Raw genomic sequence first — 18,581 nt, forward strand, 5'->3', positions numbered from 1 at the left:
TTAGCTTAAATTGAAAACTTAGAAACGTAAACTGCCTAATCTTTCTAAGGCTAACCTACAATATCCAATTTGCAGACAAGGTGAAAAACCGAGAGAGGCCTTACCCGTGATCAGTGACAAAACTCTTACCTCTAAAGCATAGAAGAAGCCAGTGAATGGATTGGACCCGACAGTGATGTACTGAGACATGGCAGGTGGGCTGTTTTTAATTGCTGCATTAAATCCACCTACATTGGAAGCAGTCTTCATTTGATCAAACGGGGACAGAGTCATAATACCTAATGACGAAACAAGAGCAACAACACGTGAGCTAAATGCACTGAAATGACACTGTCACTTCAGGTCATTACATGTCCGATTCCATTCAAAGATGCAAACTGCTTACTTTTATATAACAGATAAAAGTCATTTTTAAATGACTGTAAAACCAATGTCATAAAATATTAAAAGTGTCACCTATTTCTCTAAGCCGTAAAATACTACAAAATTTCAATATTAACTTTTTGACACATACAAATTCAGACAGTACAAAAGGTATCCAGTCTGCCCAGATCTCCAGGCATCAGTCAGTTCCTAGAGGCAACAAGTGAAACCGTGTCTTACGCCGCCTTCAGGAGATGTTGTACAACAGATGACAGCACACCAAGTAAAAGGATGTGTGTCTTACTCGTTTATTTCATAAAAACATCAAAGAGACGTGCCACGTTCTTCTCAGTCACCCAGAACATTCCACGACGGCCATACCGTAACTGATTTGACCTCTGATGGATATTTAGGTTGTTTCCCATCTTTGCCGCTACCAATAACGCTGTGATAAAGATCTCTGGTATGTCTTTGGACACCTATGTATGTCTATCAGTACGGAAAATTCTTACAGACAGAAATTCTCAAAGGGGATCACATTTTTAAACATTTTATTACATACTGTTACACTGCATTCCATAGAGGTGGTGTTAATTTACACAGCCACCAAAAAGATGAGAGCATCTGTGCTCTGTATCCTACCCCTCCCAACACAGCAAAAAACAAAACACTTTCAAACCTTTACTCTGTAGTCCAGAAATCCCCAACCTTTTCGAAGGAAGAGTTAACTTCTTGTTTCCCCAAGGCTCTAAGGGTAAAAGCAGACAGACTGCTGACACCCACATGCTTGTCTGGAGTAGCAAAGGAAAAACCAAGGCCATGTAAATTCACCTGGGGGCAGGGAGAGAGAGATGGGAGCAGCAGGTGGTGGAGGAAGCTGAGAGATCCAGGAAGTAAAGATGTGCTGCTAAGATTCAACCTATGTGGACTCAGGCACACATGCGGTACCTGGGTATTCACATGGTCCGTGAAGATACTCAGCTGGAAAGTTCTAAACTCAAATACACTGTAGATTGGAACAGGAGTTACCCTAATTTTCACATACAGGTATTGCCTCGACTTGACCTGCAAATGGTCAAAAAACACGATGTTCCTGAAGAAGAGTCCTGGGAAAGGAAATACTTTTAGGGAGAGCCTGAGCAGGCCATTTGCTGGACTGAGGGATTGAAGTGATCAAATAATTGTCAAAGCTGGACTATTCTGAAAGAGAACACCTGTCCCACCTTCATGAATAAATTCATGATTCAATATACAAAATGTTTTTACTATGTGATAAAAATCTGCCTAACTTTGGCCTGACACTACCAGAATGAAATCAAAGGGTGGACTGTGTGACATATAAATTGAAATTTAAGTTTTGGTTTTTTAAAAAAAATTTTTTTTTAACGTTTAGTTATTTTTGAGACAGAGAGAGACAGAGCATGAACGGGGGAGGGTCAGAGAGAGAGAGGGAGACACAGAATCGGAAGCAGGCTCCAGGCTCTGAGCCATCAGCCCAGAGCCCGACGCGGGGCTCGAACTCACGGACCGCGAGACGGTGACCTGAGCTGAAGTCGGACGCTTAACTGACTGAGCCACCCAGGTGCCCCTGAAATTTAAGTTTTAAAATAACCTCTCTCGGGGCGCACGGGTGGCTCAGTCAGTTAAGTGTCCGACTCTTGATTTCAGCTCAGATCATGATCCCCATGTCGTGGGATGGAGCCCCATGCTGGGCTCTGCACTGGCAGCGAGAAGCCTGCTTGAGATTCCCTCTCCCTCTCTCGGCCCCTACACTAAATGCACCTGCTCTCTCTCCCCCAGGATAAATTTAAAAAAATTTTTTAAATAACTTCTCCCTATACTCCAATAGGCACTCCTCTCCCACAGCCTACGAACCGCTGACTGCATCCCTGAGGTCTTAGTGTGCTGTCCTGCTCTCTGTACTGCGGCAAAGTGGTGAAATCGAGAGACCCGTGGTCTGTTGAGTCACCAATCTGAGCATTATTTTTCATTGATTTAAGGTAAATGAAGATACAGCTTATTGACAGCCCTTCTTCTCCCCATATCCTTTCAATATATAAATATTTCAATTTCTTATTAAATATACACTGCTTTCATTATTAGGAATGAGGTGAATATTACTGCTGAGACAAGCTGCCTGCTATAAGTGTATTTCCTTAGATGTGAATTTTTTGTGTCTTTCCTGAACATCTTATCTGAGGCCTTGCCACACTTTGAAACTTAGTATAAATATTAATATAATTTATATTATAAAAATTACAATTTACAGTTAAAATACATATTAAAATCTATTTATGTAAATATACTATTTTGAAATATAATTTATGATTAAATGTTAACCCACTATTATTTTAAATATTATTAAAATATAAATATTAATTTAACTCTTAATATAAATTTCCATAAAGTCAAACTCGGATAATTTTCTAGGTCTGTTATAGTGGCTAAAGAAGACCTCTTTAACAAAATAATATCTGGGCAGAGACCTAAATGAGGTGAGAGAGCGAGCGAGCCATGGCTAGCTGGGTAGAATTTTCCAGGCAGAAGGAGCCACAATCACAAATGCTCTCAAGCAGGAGGCCGCCTGGTGTATCTGAGGAACAACTAGAAGATGTGGTCAAACACACGGGGCGGGGGCGGGGCGGGGGGGGGGGGGTGAGGTACTAAAGAAGATAAGGTAAAAGACAAAAGACACACCATAAACCAGGCAATGTCAGGCCTTGTATGCCACTATAAGGCCTTTGGATTTTATTAGGAATAAGACAGGAAGCCACTATAAAAATAACATTTTGCACAGAAGAGTGACAAAAACATGACTTACATTTCAAAAGGCTATTAGCTGCTAACTGGCAAACAGATTTTAGAGAGGGAAGAAAGGAAGCAGAAAGGCCAGTTAGAATGGTTTTTTCCTCAATCATTCAGGCAAGAGATGATGGTGGCTTAGACCACGGTGCTCACAATGATGGAGATGAGCGGTGGTCAGAAAGAGTCTGCTGTGCAGGAAGAGGGGGGGGTGGGGGGGGGGGGTAGTTGCTGGATGAAAAACCTGAGAGGAGGGGTCAAGGATGACTCAGAATCTTCGGGTGTGAGCAACAGAAGAGATGATAAGAAAAAAGGAGAAACAAGTTTGGGGGAGGAAATAAAAAATTCCGATTTGGATATGTTAAGTTTGGATACCCTGGTGGAAAATGAATTCTATAGAAATGAATTTTAAGGAAGAGGTCAAGACTGAACATAAAAAATGGAGATGCTGTGATCCAGTTTCTTGGCTCTTGTGTTTCTAATTTCTGAAAATAGAGGTGGAAAAGTTTCTTCTTCAACCTACCCCAATCTGGCTTTCCTCCTCACTGCTCCACCTAAAGTGCTCACATCAGACTCAAGGAAGAGCTCTACGTTGCCAAATCTGATGGACCTTTTCCCTTCCTGAATTCTACGAAGCATCCCACAGTCAACCACCCCCTCTCAAATTTGTGTCAATAACTTGGACTTCTTCCCTAAACTTCAGATGCGTATCTAGCTGCCTACTTGACACCTCCATTTGAATGTGTAATTGTGTCAGAAGTTAACCTGTAAGAAACCTAACTCTTGATCTGTCCACCTCAAACCTCTTCCTTCTCCATATTTCTCATTTCAGTAAACAGATCATCCACTCAACTTGCTCAAATTAAAAAAAATCAGATATCCCTGAGTCCTTCCTTTCTCTCATTTCTCAAATCCACCCCTTACCAGTTACAAAAATATCTCAATCTGTCCACCCTCTCCAGCTCCACGGCTTCCTCCCCAGGCAAGGCCGCCATTCTCCCTTATTGCAACAAACTCCTTACTGGTCTCCCTGCTTTTACTTTTTATTTCACAAGCCTCTAAGCAGCAGTCAGGATAATTTTAAATGCCCCGTAGCTAGACACCATCAGTGACATCCCCTGTATTTAGAGAGAATCCAACCTCCTTACCCTATGTGATCTGTCCCCAGTCTCCATCTCCAACCCTACCTTGTCCTGTCCCCCCCCCCCTTTTTTTTAATACAAAGAGAGAAAGAATGAGAACGTTAAGCAGGTTCCATGCCCGGCACAGAGCCCAACAGAGTCCATATGGGGCTTGATCGCACAACCACGAGATTACGACCTGTGTCAAAATCAAGAGTCAGACGCTTAACAGAATGAGCCACCCAGGCGCCCCTCCCCTTACTCTTTACAATCGACTCACAGGGACCCCCTCTGCCTGGAATGCTCTTCCTACACCCCTTCACATAGCTGGCTGCTCTTCCCCCCCAGTGTCCCGTCTGAACGTCACTTCTCTGGAGAGCCTTATCTTCACCAGTCTACCTGAAGTGGCCTCTTCCTTTCACTCTCCATCATAACCCTCTGCTTATTTTCCTCATGATGCAGGCTAACATTGTGATATGACCGTATTTATTCATTTGGCTTAACTGTCCATCGTGTATCTCCCTATCACAGAATGTAAGCGTCATCAGGACGGGGTTCCGTCTGCCTTCTATTTCTAGCTCCAGTATTAGCACCTAGGACATACCAGGTGTTCACTTATTTGTTGGATGAATTCATCAGAACTTCAACATAAAGATATACATGCAAAATAAAGTCCGTTGTACCTTTTTTATTTTCCCATCATTTTGTAGGCTGGGAGATAAATGAATAGAATGATATTTTCTATCCAATCATTTTTCCTAGCCCGTTTCAATGTTCCAAAGTTCAATTAACAGAACAGGGAAGACACCCTGAACCGAACTCAACACTTTGGAATTTTGCAGCATGTTTACGTTATTAGCAAAACAGTAAAGACACACTGAATGTCTACAAGAAAGTGCTTCATTGCAGAGTACTCCTCATGAGAAGGACGCAGCAACAAGCCACGGGATGCGTGTGTCAGGGATCTTCTGTCTGACCCTGCAGACTCACACTCCTGCCTTCTCTCCCCGCCCACTCCCAGGGCACAGTGTGTGTAGATTAGGCTGACATCCGCCTGGCTTCAGACAACGGGAAGCCTCATCAGGACATCAAAGACAGAAAGGAAAGTGAAGTCAGGACACCTACTTCCCTGTGACACGTGAAAAAAAAGCCATCCTGCGCCTAAGATGCTGATTCTATTCACTACCTCCAAGTTCTGGAACTGTCCAGGCCCTCGCCCCCTGTGGCCTAGCAGTGGCTAACAGCTGGGCTGCTACGAGGCCCCGAGATGCTGTACCATCCCTGGTGGTTCTCCTGCACCACATCTTTCCAAATGGTTCCTCTGTAAATAAAACACGTTTCAGCTGTCCTATTTCAGGGGTGCCATCTGTTTTCTATCAGGACCCCGATAAAATGTGTATTTAGCAAAATTGATTGAAAGGCTCTTTACAATATGTTGATTAGAAAAGGGCTGTAATATGGTTGGTATGATGTAATCCTATTTATGAAAACCTATTTCTATCACCATATACATATTACACATGCATTTCACACACAAGTCTGTACGGATGTTTACCAAAATGCCAATGGTGAGTATCTCTGGATGGTATAGGGTTTAAGGGGATATTTTTTCTTTTCCTCTTTATATACTTATATACTATTTGAATTTAACAAGCATATAACATGTTGGTAAACAGAAAACAATACACATTTTTTAAATAGTATTTTCTCCTCCACTCCATTTCTACTACCTTAATTCAGAAACTCATTACTTCTTACCAAGAAGTATCCTTCCTGCACCTAGTTTCTAGTCTTGACCCCCACATTACAGTCACTAAAAACTACCAAAGCGATTCTTCTAACAGGCTAAGTGATAATACCATTGTTTCGCTCAGAATTCTCCAGTGGCTCTCAGTGTTGCTGGGAGAAGACCTAAATTCCTCTGCATAGCACACTAGGCTCTTCAAAATCTGACTCCTATTTACATGTCTGCCTGCCAGTTCTCCTTGTGCCCATTATTTTTACAGCACGCGGTGCACTTCCCCCCTCACGCCTAGCACACGTTGGCTAGGATGCCGCCTCTGTGCTGCTGCTTCTGATCAAGTCCCACTCATTCTTCCAATTTCAGACTGAAGTCCGCCACTGCTCCCTACCTCCCTCAGCGCCAGGGGTTCTCCTCCGCCTCCCGCCCCAGCTGGCGCACTTGGGGACTGCAGCTGTTTCCACAAGGTTCTTCCAGCTAGCCTCACGCTTCCCTGATGAGACCAAGCCTTCTCACCTCTGCCTTTTTCGTCTGTGTTCCCAGTGCCTAACACAGTGAGTCTTCAATTATGCTCGCAAGGAGAAATCTGCTTTTACCTATACTCTGCTGGTCTAAAGGTTACATTTTTAGAAGACTGAGCTATATGGTGATTATATGAATTAAACTTGTCTGCAAAAAAAAAAAAAAAAAAATGAAGTCAAATAGTGAAAGACCTAAAGCTGAACAATACTGCTGCTGAAGATGTAATTATTAAAACTGCTATCACTTCTTAAACTTACAAACCTACAATGATCCGTAAGTCTGGAGTAACTTCCAAATGTCTCACTAAAGACAATGCATTTCCTTTCGCCTAAGGATAAATGGACATTTCTAATAAATGAGATACATCAATTAAAAAGCAAAAGAAGTAAATTCCATAAGAATTTGAATGAGTAAGGCTTACCAATACTAGCATGATCAATAATAGTGTCGATATCTTGTAGACCCCATTTTTTATAAGCTAACGGTGGTGGCTGTATGTTCTCATTGCCTGATGCCGCAGCTGTTAAAGACAAAAATTAAACAATCCAAACTTAACTATAATGGATGAAGCGAAGTTTTACAAAAAAAACCTTTAAAAATATAATAACTCGATTACTTTAAAATTTCAATAATAATAATAATGAGGCAAGGCAACATAAACAAGGCTAAAGTGAACTTTATTCATGCCAAGACAGTATATGTAAAACGCAAACATTAAAAGAGCAAGTTGACCGTCACAAGAGATTTTGGAACATTCACGTAATTGGAAGAAGGCTGTTAAAAACTCTAGACTATTACTAAACTTTAAGGCGAATTCAAACTGCAGTTGAAGACAAAGAAACAATCTCTCCCTGCTGAGAAATAGTGGATAAAATCCTGAGAATGGCAACTAGTGCCTTAACTTGGTGAAAAATTAAAACTCAATGACATGCCCGTAAGAGCACACATATAGCAAGGCCTCGAAGACAACAGCCTAGGCCAGTCTTGATAGAAAGATATGTAACCAGCAATAGCATCACCAGAAAGAATAAAATGCCTGTATCTGCTCAGTATTTCCACCAAGTGAGCGAGTAATGAACAGAAAAGCAATAGTTACACCTCTTGCCATAGGTTTAGGCACAAGGTCCTATTTATCAGTAAAGTTTCATGCTACATATTAGAATACAGCTGGATTCTGGTTGTTTATTCTGGAAAGTGAAGTACTTTAATAAGGGAAAAACAGATTCCTCTAAGCACTTCAGATTTTGATAGTAAGGCCAAGAAAAGAGAATTTTCCTACATGCCGAAATAAAAAGACACAACAATTTGTCAGAATTCTTTTCAGAGCAGCTTACTTTAGGTGGGCACTTAGTGGCTTTCTTACTTCCTAGGAGACCAATGGCTTTATGGTCTTAAACACAAAAGATAAACAGGAACTCAACAATAATAAAAATTAAATGGCTGACAATACCAATAATCATCTATTTCTAGTTTATTTCACCGACTGAATTCTTACCTGCAGAAAACTGCCAGTCTCTTTAGGTATATATACTAATGACTATTTTAAATGACCCCAAGATAATGATGCTTATTATGCCTAAATTTAAATAATTTAAAAGATTATGAAAATAGCCATAAAAATTCCAACAAGTTCTGACTGAATAGAAAAGCAGGTACCATTAAAGACGTACATAACCAAAACCTCCTAATTTTACCAATTCATCAACCTGCAAACAAGACAAACTTGGTTTTAGGGCCATTATAAGCCCCACTACCCAAGCCCAGAAGAAAAGGAGGAAGTCTAGCACTGGTGTTTTCACTGAGTTTAAGGCCTTTCTAAAAGTGGGGTCTTAAAATTGATGGTATGTTTCTCACTGGCGGCATTTTTGCAGGTACTACTGCATCTATAAACAATGGCATCTTGAATTTGATGGACACAACTCTGCTCTTCATCCTCTTCCCAAGAATGTAAACTGAGCAGTACGAGAAAGAACTCTTGATTATTTGTGCACTTTTCACCCCCAAGTCTGGAAATAATGTAGTTGCCCATATACACATCATTCAGGCATTTAACTTCTCCATTCAGAAGCTTTCCGGGTTAGCAAAGAGAAGCCAATGTGGACTCCCTGTTGGGCCTTACCCACGGGTGGGTGGGGCGGGGTGGGGAATAAAATCCCCCCTGCACACAGTGGTATCCTTACCCTCGGTGAGAATGGAAGCAATGCAGAATCACAAGATTCTAGTAACCAGCCCAACAGCTGCTGAAATAGTGAGAACTTGGTTCCTCGGCTAGATGCAATGAAATTTCCCACCCCAATACATAGCGTTGATTACCAGTCCTTGCCTTTATCTTACTGAGCCATCTACCCAACAACGCACTCCCATTTTTACAGTCACAGGGTCTTTGTTGTAAATCTAGTACAGGCGGCCTTTTTAAGAGGACATACTTAATTCTCTAAATGGGTTAAATTAAATGAGAAGTTAGAAGTCAGATACGGCATGCCAAAAATTACCTTTTGCTACCTGATTTCGACAAGCACGAAGAGACTGAAAAAGGCTAAATCCATCAATAGTCACAATGGCAGCTGGATATAAGATACTCAACTCTTCATTCTATTAAAGAAATAAGAAAATAATACATCTCATCATTACCAAATAAGCATGTCTACTTTTTGTATTATAGTTGAATGTCAGGATTAATGAAAAATAGAAAATACTATAACTAAGTTAAGTGTCAACCACCCAACACACAAAACACCATCAAGCAGAAGAAAAGTAAAAATAAATTGAAAATTAAATTCAGAATGCCTTTTGGCCAAGGACCTACAATTCTTCTCAAACAAGAGCTTTTGTAAATGATGTATAATGCATTCAGGGTAGGTGGTGAGATTAACCAAAAAATGTACACATTGCATTAAACTGAAGTATAGTCATTGTGCAAATACAACAATATATAAAAGAAGAAGGAAAAAAAAGAAACTCACCTGATATCCCAGACATGTCTCAATACACATCCTTATACGCTTTGGGTGAGGTTATACTATATACAGTATAACATGTTTTTTATTACTCAATATGTCAATGATATTTTTCCACTCCAGTAAGTGAGCAAATCATTTTTTATTGTGGCTAAAGCAGTAGGTAGCATATGTATCAAAATTTAGTTAACTAGTTCTTAGTGATAGAAATTTTGTTTGGGAGACCTAGAAACCACTCTCCTGACTGAGGCCCTCCAACAGCTTCCTTCTGCACTCTGGGACACAGCCTGCCTCCTTAACCAGGCCTAGAGGACGGGGCACCTGTCTATCATCTCACCTCTCTCTCCCCTTGCTCCCTGAACAAAGGCCATTATCATCTCAGTGCTTTGAACAGGCCTAGACCTTACCTCCCAGGTCATCACCTGCCTAATTCTTCTGATCAATCAGTTCTCAGCTCAAACGCAATTGCTCAGAGGCTTCTCCCGAGCCCCTAGAGGTCAAGCAGGCACCTCCATTCTCCTGCCTCCTTACCACCTCATCAACATGATTACTTCCTTCCTAGTACCTGTCAGACACTGGAACCATCTTTGTATCTCTAGTTGTTTATTGCTGGTCTCCCTTTGCCATCCCCAGACTATAAACTCCAGGAAAGGAGGATCTCTGTGTGTCTGCTTTACCAAGGATTCTCAGTGATTAGAACTGGACGGGGCATAAAATAGGCAGTAAATAAATACTTATGAATGAATTAATACATTTTCATTATAAACACCACTGCAATAAAAATTCTTCTGTGTAGATCTTTTCACATTACTTTAGTATAAATTCCTTCAACTGGGTCTGTTGGAGCGTATAGTATTCTCAATATTCATTCATATTATTAAACTGCCCTCAAGAAAGTACCTGTCAATTTACGTTTCCACCAATACATGAGTGTGTTTCTCCATACTGTAACCAACAGTTTTGTAAATCTTGATCTTTGTCAATATAAAAGGTGAAAAATTATCCAAATGTAGTTGCTTATAGTTCTTAGATTATTATTTAGATTCAAAATGTTATGTGCTTTCCGACAAATCTCCTTTTCAGAACTGCCCTGCCCTCTTTCCTACTGGACCAGTAGACTGTTTCCATTTTTAAAAGAGATTTATGGGCCACGAGGGATAGGAGCCAGAGGAAGGGAGCTGGCACGGGTGCTCATATGACAGATGCACAAGGCTAGGCTGTACGGCCCACTGAGCACAACAGTGGGGAAAGAGCCTTGTCACTGCCTTGGAGGAGCAAGTCAGTTATCTCCAAATCCAGACAGTCCTGCTGAAGGAGATACTAATACAAATACCAATGGTCCAAAAGCTACAGAAATTATGCCGGATGACAGAGATCTTTGTGCAGAAGACCCAGAAGGAGTTCCTTTGACATTCAAGAAAGAGATCTTCTCTCTTTGGAATCTTCTCCTACAATGACCTGCTGTCACTTCCACTACACTCATTGACCCCAGAAAATTGAATCAGAGGGAATGTGCTCTGTGATCCTTAATAGATCTGGGAGTACAAGAAGAAGCGAATATGTACTTTTGATATATAAATTGATATATCAGATCCAAAGATGCTTATGTAGAATATAGAGTAACAACAAAGACTTCTCTCTCCGTGTTCAATAAGAATTATTTTTCAACCCATAGATTTTCCTGACTCGCAAACAGCAAGTATTTAAATATTTTTCTACCAACTCTAAAAAATAGTATAGACATAACCCAACTTAAAATGTTCAAAGAACCTTCACCACCTAGAGAATAGAAAAACAGAGAACAGCTCTTGAGAAGTATCTTCAATGAACACAGTATCTTCTTAGATTTCCAAGAGCTCCTTCTTTGTTTCCTCCAACGGTTTCATTTTCTTCTACTTTCTTGTGGTGAATATTAGGAAGACTTAAATTTTCAGTCTTCACTTTTATTTTCCTAGGTCCTATACCTGGAAGAATTCATTATCTATGACTTAAACCAACTTCTTCAATCTAGTCTTTGCGCCTGTATAGAAATTCTGTATGGCAAGCCATACTAGTATTTTCATTTTATTTCCTACCATCGCCTCAAACTCAACATGTCTAAAACCAAACTTAACAACCTTAATTCACTGCCAAAGCAGTCCCATCTTCCTACTTTGTCAATGGCACTCTTCAAGTGGGTATCTTAGAGACCACTCATTTTCCTCTTGACTCATCTATACCTCTAAACAATAACCAAATCGTGTCAATTGTTCCTTTAAATGATTTTTGTCCTGGTCATTTTTCTCTTCTTGCAGCCTTTACAGAGTCCCATCCCAACACTGCACGTCTATTACAGAGAACTTCAAAAAATCAGTTAACTAGCCTCCTTGATTCCAGACTCTCTCAACTCCAATTCCTCCTGAGGAGAGATTCCTTCAGTATCCCTTTGATATATCACTTCCTTCTCATAAATCCTTGTAGCTTTGCTCATCTCCTGAATCATTATGATTTTTACTTGGTTTTCAAATTTATGAAAAAAACTGGCCACTCTGCCTATTCGACAGTTTCTCAATATTTTCTATCATAGGTTTCTTTGTTGTCTCATGCACTATCCTACATTTGAATCTCCCTTCATTTTTCTCCTGATTACCTAAAATACTTTCCCTTCTTTTACCATTAACTAATTAGGTTCTATAACCATTCTTCACAGCTTAATTCAAATCTCACCTCCTCAATGAAAGTTTCTTTTATTGTCCTCGCTCTAATTGAGCACCCCTTTCTCCAAACTTGTACAGAATGTATTCTGGCCACATAAAATGGCAAATCACTAGGTACTGCTTTGCACTGATGCTTAATTCGCTCAAAGGCATTAATACGAATTAATCTATTCTCCCTTACTAGATTAAGTTTCTTCTACAGCTCCAGTCTCCAGGCCACCTCTCATACAATTTAAGTCTACAGAGGTACACAATACACACATCTGTTCACGTGAAACCTTTTGGAAGCAGGATAGTAAAAAGGAGGAAGGCATATTTACATAGTTTTGACTATGTACACTGTGAGTCAAACAAGAGCATATTAGTTTACACGGCTCTACAATTAATTTTTGACTGAGGCAAATTCTCACACCACCTGGGAAGCAGTGAAAACTGTACATTTGGAGAGTCTTAGATATGAAATATTATTTTCTATCAAAATCTTCAGTGAATATATTTCCCACTATAAATAAAAACTTCACCATAGGTAGTACAATATAGTAGTATTAATAATAGGTCAGAACTTTTTTCTTTTGTTGTGTACAATTTTGACAGCTAAATCCAAATAAAAAAAGATATATACCATATGTCTACCTTAAGTCACTATTAAATTCTGAAAATAAGAAACCCTTTTAAGGTTCTCTGACTACAGTCTTTTATTTTACTATATAATAAAACATAGGATATTTCATTAAATAAGTAAAAGCAAGAATGGGATTCTTTACTCAGTTATAAACAGGTTATATTTCCAGAATATGCCAGCACAGCTAACTGTGCCACAAGATACCTTTAAGTTTCCCAAAAAAGACAAAAAAAATACTTCAAAGTAAAGGCACTGTTACTTTGAACACAGTCTTCTACACTACCTGTTCGGTCACGCCAGGATGCCGTGGGATTTCATAGGTCCTGCACTTAAGCTGGAGCACGGAGTCCTCATTCAAAAGCTGTGCGAGCAGGAGCACGCCGTTCTAGAAGGAAGCAAAAAGGAGGGCTCTGCTAGTTTCCTTATGAATGGACCCGAACATGTATGGCCAGGCAGAGACTGTCGTTTCCCCACCAGTTTTCCACAGATATCAGGCACTCTCTTTCAGAAGAATACAGCTTCTCTTCTCGATAGGTTCTACCAGAACTTTCCACCATGACGTCCCCTGTCCCTGCTTCCACACCCACCCCCCACAGGAAGTAGCAACTACACATTCCCAAGCAGCAGGCAGTGAGTCACAAACGAGTATAATGGGGACACCTAACTAGATATTCCCGTCGAGCGGTGCTTTCTAACTGCTGAACACTCAGCTCACCTCCGTGTAGAAGCGTACGTAACCTGAAGTAAAGCCCACCACGATGCAGGTCCAGTCAGGACGCCCGGTGGAACTCCTGTCACAGACAAAATTTGTAATTTTTGTTATAATTTTGCTCATAAAGCAAAGCAGAGAAAACAAATAATTTCTTTATCCTTACCTCTTTTGGCTTGCTAGTGGGATACACAGAGCACTGGTTACACATTCTCTAAAAACAAAAACGAAATCGTATGTTTATCTAATGAATTTAGCAAGTACTTTTATTTCCCTCTACTTTAATGTTAAAGGGCAACCAATGGAAGCTGTGCCCCATGAACCAGTTTTCTTCATTGCAGAAGTAAAAATACAGTGAAATTCCACATAAGGAGAATAAAAATCGTTCACGTAAAAGGTAAGGTCACATTCACTTGAGGTTAATGAAAACACTATTCTTCACTCTGTACCGTCACGAAAAGCACAAGAGAAAGCAAAACTTTACTGCGTACATGGATTATACACAGAACTGAGGGACAGCAGGTCATTGTGGGCGGTCATTTCCTACCGGCCCCCTCTCCTCCGCGTCAGCTACGCATGGGGCACAGCACGGGAGGCACGTCGGTCACATCACAGGCAAACCCCACTTCGGTGGCTATGTTATTCTAGGGATTAACTGCATTTCACCTGGTTGGCTTCTTCCTTGATATTTTGCAGAAACTGCCCCTGATAATCCATTTCAAAGAACATGCTAGGTTGAGTGTCCCTAAAAGATTCTTTTTTATTTTTTTATTATTTTTTTTTCAATATATGAAATTTATTGTCAAATTGGTTTCCATACAACACCCAGTGCTCAGCCCAAAAGGTGCCCTCCTCAATACCCGTCCCCCACCCTCCCCTCCCTCCCACCCCCCATCAACCCTCAGTTTGTTCTCAGTTAAAAGATTCTTTTTTAATGTGACATGTGGACTTGAAAAATCTTTCAGGAGCTCAGAGACTAAACCCCCAAATTAAAATAACTCCTTCTTGGGACGTGTGGATGGCTCAGTCAGTTAAGCGTCCGACTTCGGCTCAGGTCATGACCTCACAGTTCGTGAGTTCAAGCCCTGCATCAGGCTCTGCACGGACAGCTCGGAGCCTGGAGCCTGCTTCAGATTCTGTGTCTCCCTCTCTCTCTGCCCCTCCCCAGCTTGCGCTTTCCCTCTCTATCAAAAATAAATAAACATTTAATAAATGAAATGAAATGAAATGAAATGAAAATAAAATAAAATACTCCTCCTGATTTTATTTTATTTATTTATTTTTTTCTCCTGACTGATTTTAGTGTCAACCCTCAGGCCCATCACCAGCTTATTCAAGAAGCTGTGAACACTCTTGCCCCATACATCGTATTATGCAACCACTGAACAAAATCTTTTTGTTTGTTGTCTTCAAAGTAACGGAGCCACTGTGTTTGCTTTGCACTGCTGACAGAAATTAAATGTCTTCAAATTCTTAGACTACACGGCTTGAGGTGAAATATTATCATTTACTTTGATAAGAGTAGAAAACGTTCCAGTGAGTAACTACAATGTGCCAACACGTATTATGGACTTCCACTTGTCTGTTGTCTTTTACCTGAATCCAAAGTCTGAAGTATCTTACTCATCCTCATCAGACAGCTTTCAGTCATAAAAATTTAAGTGAAAACAGTTTTTGGCACCAGGTTCCAGGTTAGCAGCTCCACCAAATAATCAGGCTAGAGAATCGCTCTTATTGGGTCATTGGGAAACTTGAATTTACCAACTTGCCTTTCTGAAGTATTTGTGAGTTTTAAGAATTAATGTAGCACTGTCCCCTTTAAGTACAAGGCCAATGCTACCAAAGCAGAGAAAACAATGACTGCCTTGGACTTCTTGGCTGAATAAAATCAGTAATGAACACGGGAAACAACAAAATGTAGAAAGTATGGGATTCTCTCTGAGCTTCTCTTTAAATCCTCTGCAAACTAGTTTTTTTTAAAAAACTAATCACGTGAGTAAAATTTAAATTTGCTGACCAGATCACGCTCCACAACCTCTAAGTTGGGATGAATATACATTCACTAAATACTCCAGTGATGAAACTTCTTGCTCTACAAGTGAAACAATTTCACACATACATTTAACAAGCTGAGAAACAAAACGTTAACTGGCACCTACCCTTCTTCGACATTTAAAGAACCACTCCAGCCAGCAGCAAATTGCATTTCTTCCTTTCCTTTATCACTGTATTTCCATTTTGCTGAAAAAATTATCATATAAAATAACTTTATAGCATACTAAAACAGTAATTTATAAATTTCACAGTTTCCCTTTAGAATAAGTACAGAATGTAATTGTTCTATATTAGTGGGTTTGGGTCTCTATAGGTAAATATTTTAAAAATTTTATAAGATTTTTATAAAACTCAACCTAGTCTCCTGGCCCGTAGTCTCTCCCCTCCTCCAATTAAATCCATCTGATGTCTCAGTTCTTGCAGAAGAAAAGTACTATTCTTATGTACCACCCCATCTGTTGTATTTATGCAATGACTTTTATCTTCAGATGACAAAGAAGACTTTTCTATTAGATTTATGCAACAGGGGCGCCTGGGTGGCTCAATCGGTTAAGCATCCAACTCTTGATTTCGACCCGGGTCTCACGAACCGTGAGACGGAGCCCTCTGAACTGACATCACAGAGCCTGCCTAGGATTCTCTCTCTCCTTCTCTCTCTGTCCCTCCCCCACTCTCTCTCACTCTCAAAAGAAATAAATATTAAAAAAAGAAAAAGGCTTATGCTACAGAAGGATAAATCTACTTTGAAGACCATTCCACAGCCGTTTAATAATGTATGATCTGATTTTGATCAGTGAGGTTTTCCATATTTTATGTCAACCTTCATTTTAGTCTTCAACAAAAATTATGAACTGAAAATTTATGCCCACAGTGAGAAACTAGTGTCCTATGAGTTTTCAAAGACAGTTGAAAATCACCTCCATTCACATTATGACTAAGAAGGGGCCAGCGGCCTATTTAGCTCTGCCCGCCCCTCTCAAGAACCGGGCAATGCCCAGTTCTGCCTCTGAAGAGCCACATAACCACAGCTAAAGTATCTGCAGCCAAGAAAGAAAAGCAGAGGAAACAAACAGAATCGAAAGAAGGAAAGAGAATGAGAGGTACAAAAAAACTGAAAATAAGTGTTACACAAAACATGAAAGTACACTGTAGAACGCCACCATATAATGCATACAATGTAAGTAACATTTTTTCTTTCTAGCTAACCCATTTCCGTCCTATTCTATGCATCAAAATAAAAAGCACTAAAAATAATAAGAGTACTTACGCACTAGAAAAACAGCTTTTTGCTCTCGAGCTATAACCATAAGATCATTGGTCGGAGATAAGGATAAAACACAGTCTTGCAGCCAGGAAGTTTTTTGTGCTTTGCAAGTATTTCCTTCTTCTTCCTGTGGGTAAAACTTCAATTACAGTGTATGTAAAAATATTGAGAGTACTGCATCTCAGCTTATCTGCCTTGAGGAACAAGGGGGAAGAAAAAGGGATAAAGAAATCTTCCTATTTCTTTTTAAAAGTCTCAATAATATTCCCTATCAAAACACGTCAAAGATGACCAATAAATAAAATATCCACTACAAACAAATCTCAGTTTTGAATATTAATGCAGAAAGTTTTAACATAAGCACATATAAACTAGTAAGACATTAAAAGAATGTCATACAGAGATCATTCCAAGAATGACTCACTGTTAGAAGCTTTAGTGAATAATCCAATTCCAGAGAGACAGCTAAGGTATCTACAGCTACACGGCAAAGAAAAAATTCTCTGATGTTTATGTTGTAGGGTCTGTAAATGTACTGGATAAATTTGATACTTTTTTCTTCATTTGAATTGAAAGATGTTTTCATTTTTTATTGAAAAATTACTTAAAAAATAATTAAAAAGAGGAAAATCCCCATGGTTAAGAATTCAAAGGATCTAAAATGGTCTTCTCTCTAAGATGGTCTCTCTCACACTCTAGAACTCTAGCTGCCTATTTACTCTGGAGACAACCAGTGCAGTGAGGGTGTATTTCCAGGGACGCTTTATGCACATACAAGCAAATACATTACTCTCCTTTACCTTCTCTTATACAGATAGTAGCACACTACACACACAGTCCTCTTTACTTTTTTTCTCTTAACATATGCCTGAGACTTCATTCCCCACGAAGTTTTTCTTAAGGGTGCATAATACTCCACTGTAGAGATACACCATGATTTATTTCACCAGTCCCCTATTAATGGGCATCTGTGATGTCTACACTCTTCTGCTGCTACAAATGATGATACAGCGAATAACTTCATACACTTGTCAGTTTGTGTGGGAGCATATTAGCAGGATAAATTCCTAGAAGTGAAATTGCCAGGTCAAAGGTAATATGTATTAGTAAATTTGCTATCTAAATTGTGTTCCACAGAGGTAGTATTAATTTATAATCTGACCAGCAAGTTTTGAAAGTGCTTGCTTCCCCACAGACTTTTCAAAAGATGCTTTAACTCTGGATCTCTGTCAATGCAACAGATGACAAATGCTACCTCAGTATACTGCCTTCTTATTAATGAGAACAGTCATTTTCTCATATGCTTACAAGTCTTCTCTATGAATGGTCTGTTCCTTTCCTTTACACATTTCCTGATGGGTTGCTACTCCTTTTCTCATTTATTTGTATATATTGTTTACATACAAAGAAAACTGGCCTTTCTTTTTTTAATTTTTTTTTTTAACCTTTATTTATTTTTGAGACAGAGAGAGACAGAGCATGAACGGGGGAGGGGCAGAGAGAGAGGGAGACACAGAATCGGAAGCAGGCTCCAGGCTCTGAGCCGTCAGCCCAGAGCCCGACGCAGGGCTCGAACTCACAGACCGCGAGATCGTGACCTGAGCTGAAGTCAGACGCTTAACCGACTGAGCCACCCAGGCGCCCCAAAACTGGCCTTTTGAACATAAGAGTTGCAATAGTTTTTCCCAGTCAATATGGTAGTTTAACGTGTTCTATGTAGACATTTTTC

The 18,581-nt window shown here is 39.9% G+C and overlaps 1 protein-coding gene and 1 non-coding gene across 6 annotated transcripts in view; both read right to left on the minus strand.

Moving 5' to 3' along the window:
• RAB3GAP2 (RAB3 GTPase activating non-catalytic protein subunit 2) overlaps positions 1-18,581 on the minus strand; it is a 107,630-nt gene that overhangs the window by 47,984 nt on the left and 41,065 nt on the right. For 3 of the 5 annotated variants that reach the window (XR_006214183.1, XM_042976792.1, XM_042976794.1), the window contains exons 3-10: positions 16,856-16,991; positions 15,693-15,774; positions 13,700-13,747; positions 13,540-13,615; positions 13,108-13,209; positions 9,042-9,141; positions 6,971-7,069; positions 130-278 (exon numbers count right to left, since the gene is read on the minus strand). Coding sequence is in view for 4 of the 5 variants with exons in the window: in XM_042976792.1 (XP_042832726.1) it covers positions 130-278; positions 6,971-7,069; positions 9,042-9,141; positions 13,108-13,209; positions 13,540-13,615; positions 13,700-13,747; positions 15,693-15,774; positions 16,856-16,991 (792 nt within the window). In the remaining variant the exon portion in view is untranslated. The remainder of the gene's footprint in view (positions 1-129; positions 279-6,970; positions 7,070-9,041; positions 9,142-13,107; positions 13,210-13,539; positions 13,616-13,699; positions 13,748-15,692; positions 15,775-16,855; positions 16,992-18,581) is intronic. The other 2 variants (XM_042976793.1, XM_042976795.1) reach the window with 1 other exon arrangement.
• Positions 4,989-5,120, minus strand: LOC122236053. The gene has a single exon (XR_006214259.1). It is a non-coding gene; the product is annotated as a small nucleolar RNA SNORA36 family (small nucleolar RNA).

Source organism: Panthera tigris, chromosome F3 (assembly GCF_018350195.1).
Source record: "Panthera tigris isolate Pti1 chromosome F3, P.tigris_Pti1_mat1.1, whole genome shotgun sequence".
Classification (NCBI taxonomy): Eukaryota; Metazoa; Chordata; class Mammalia; order Carnivora; family Felidae; genus Panthera; species Panthera tigris.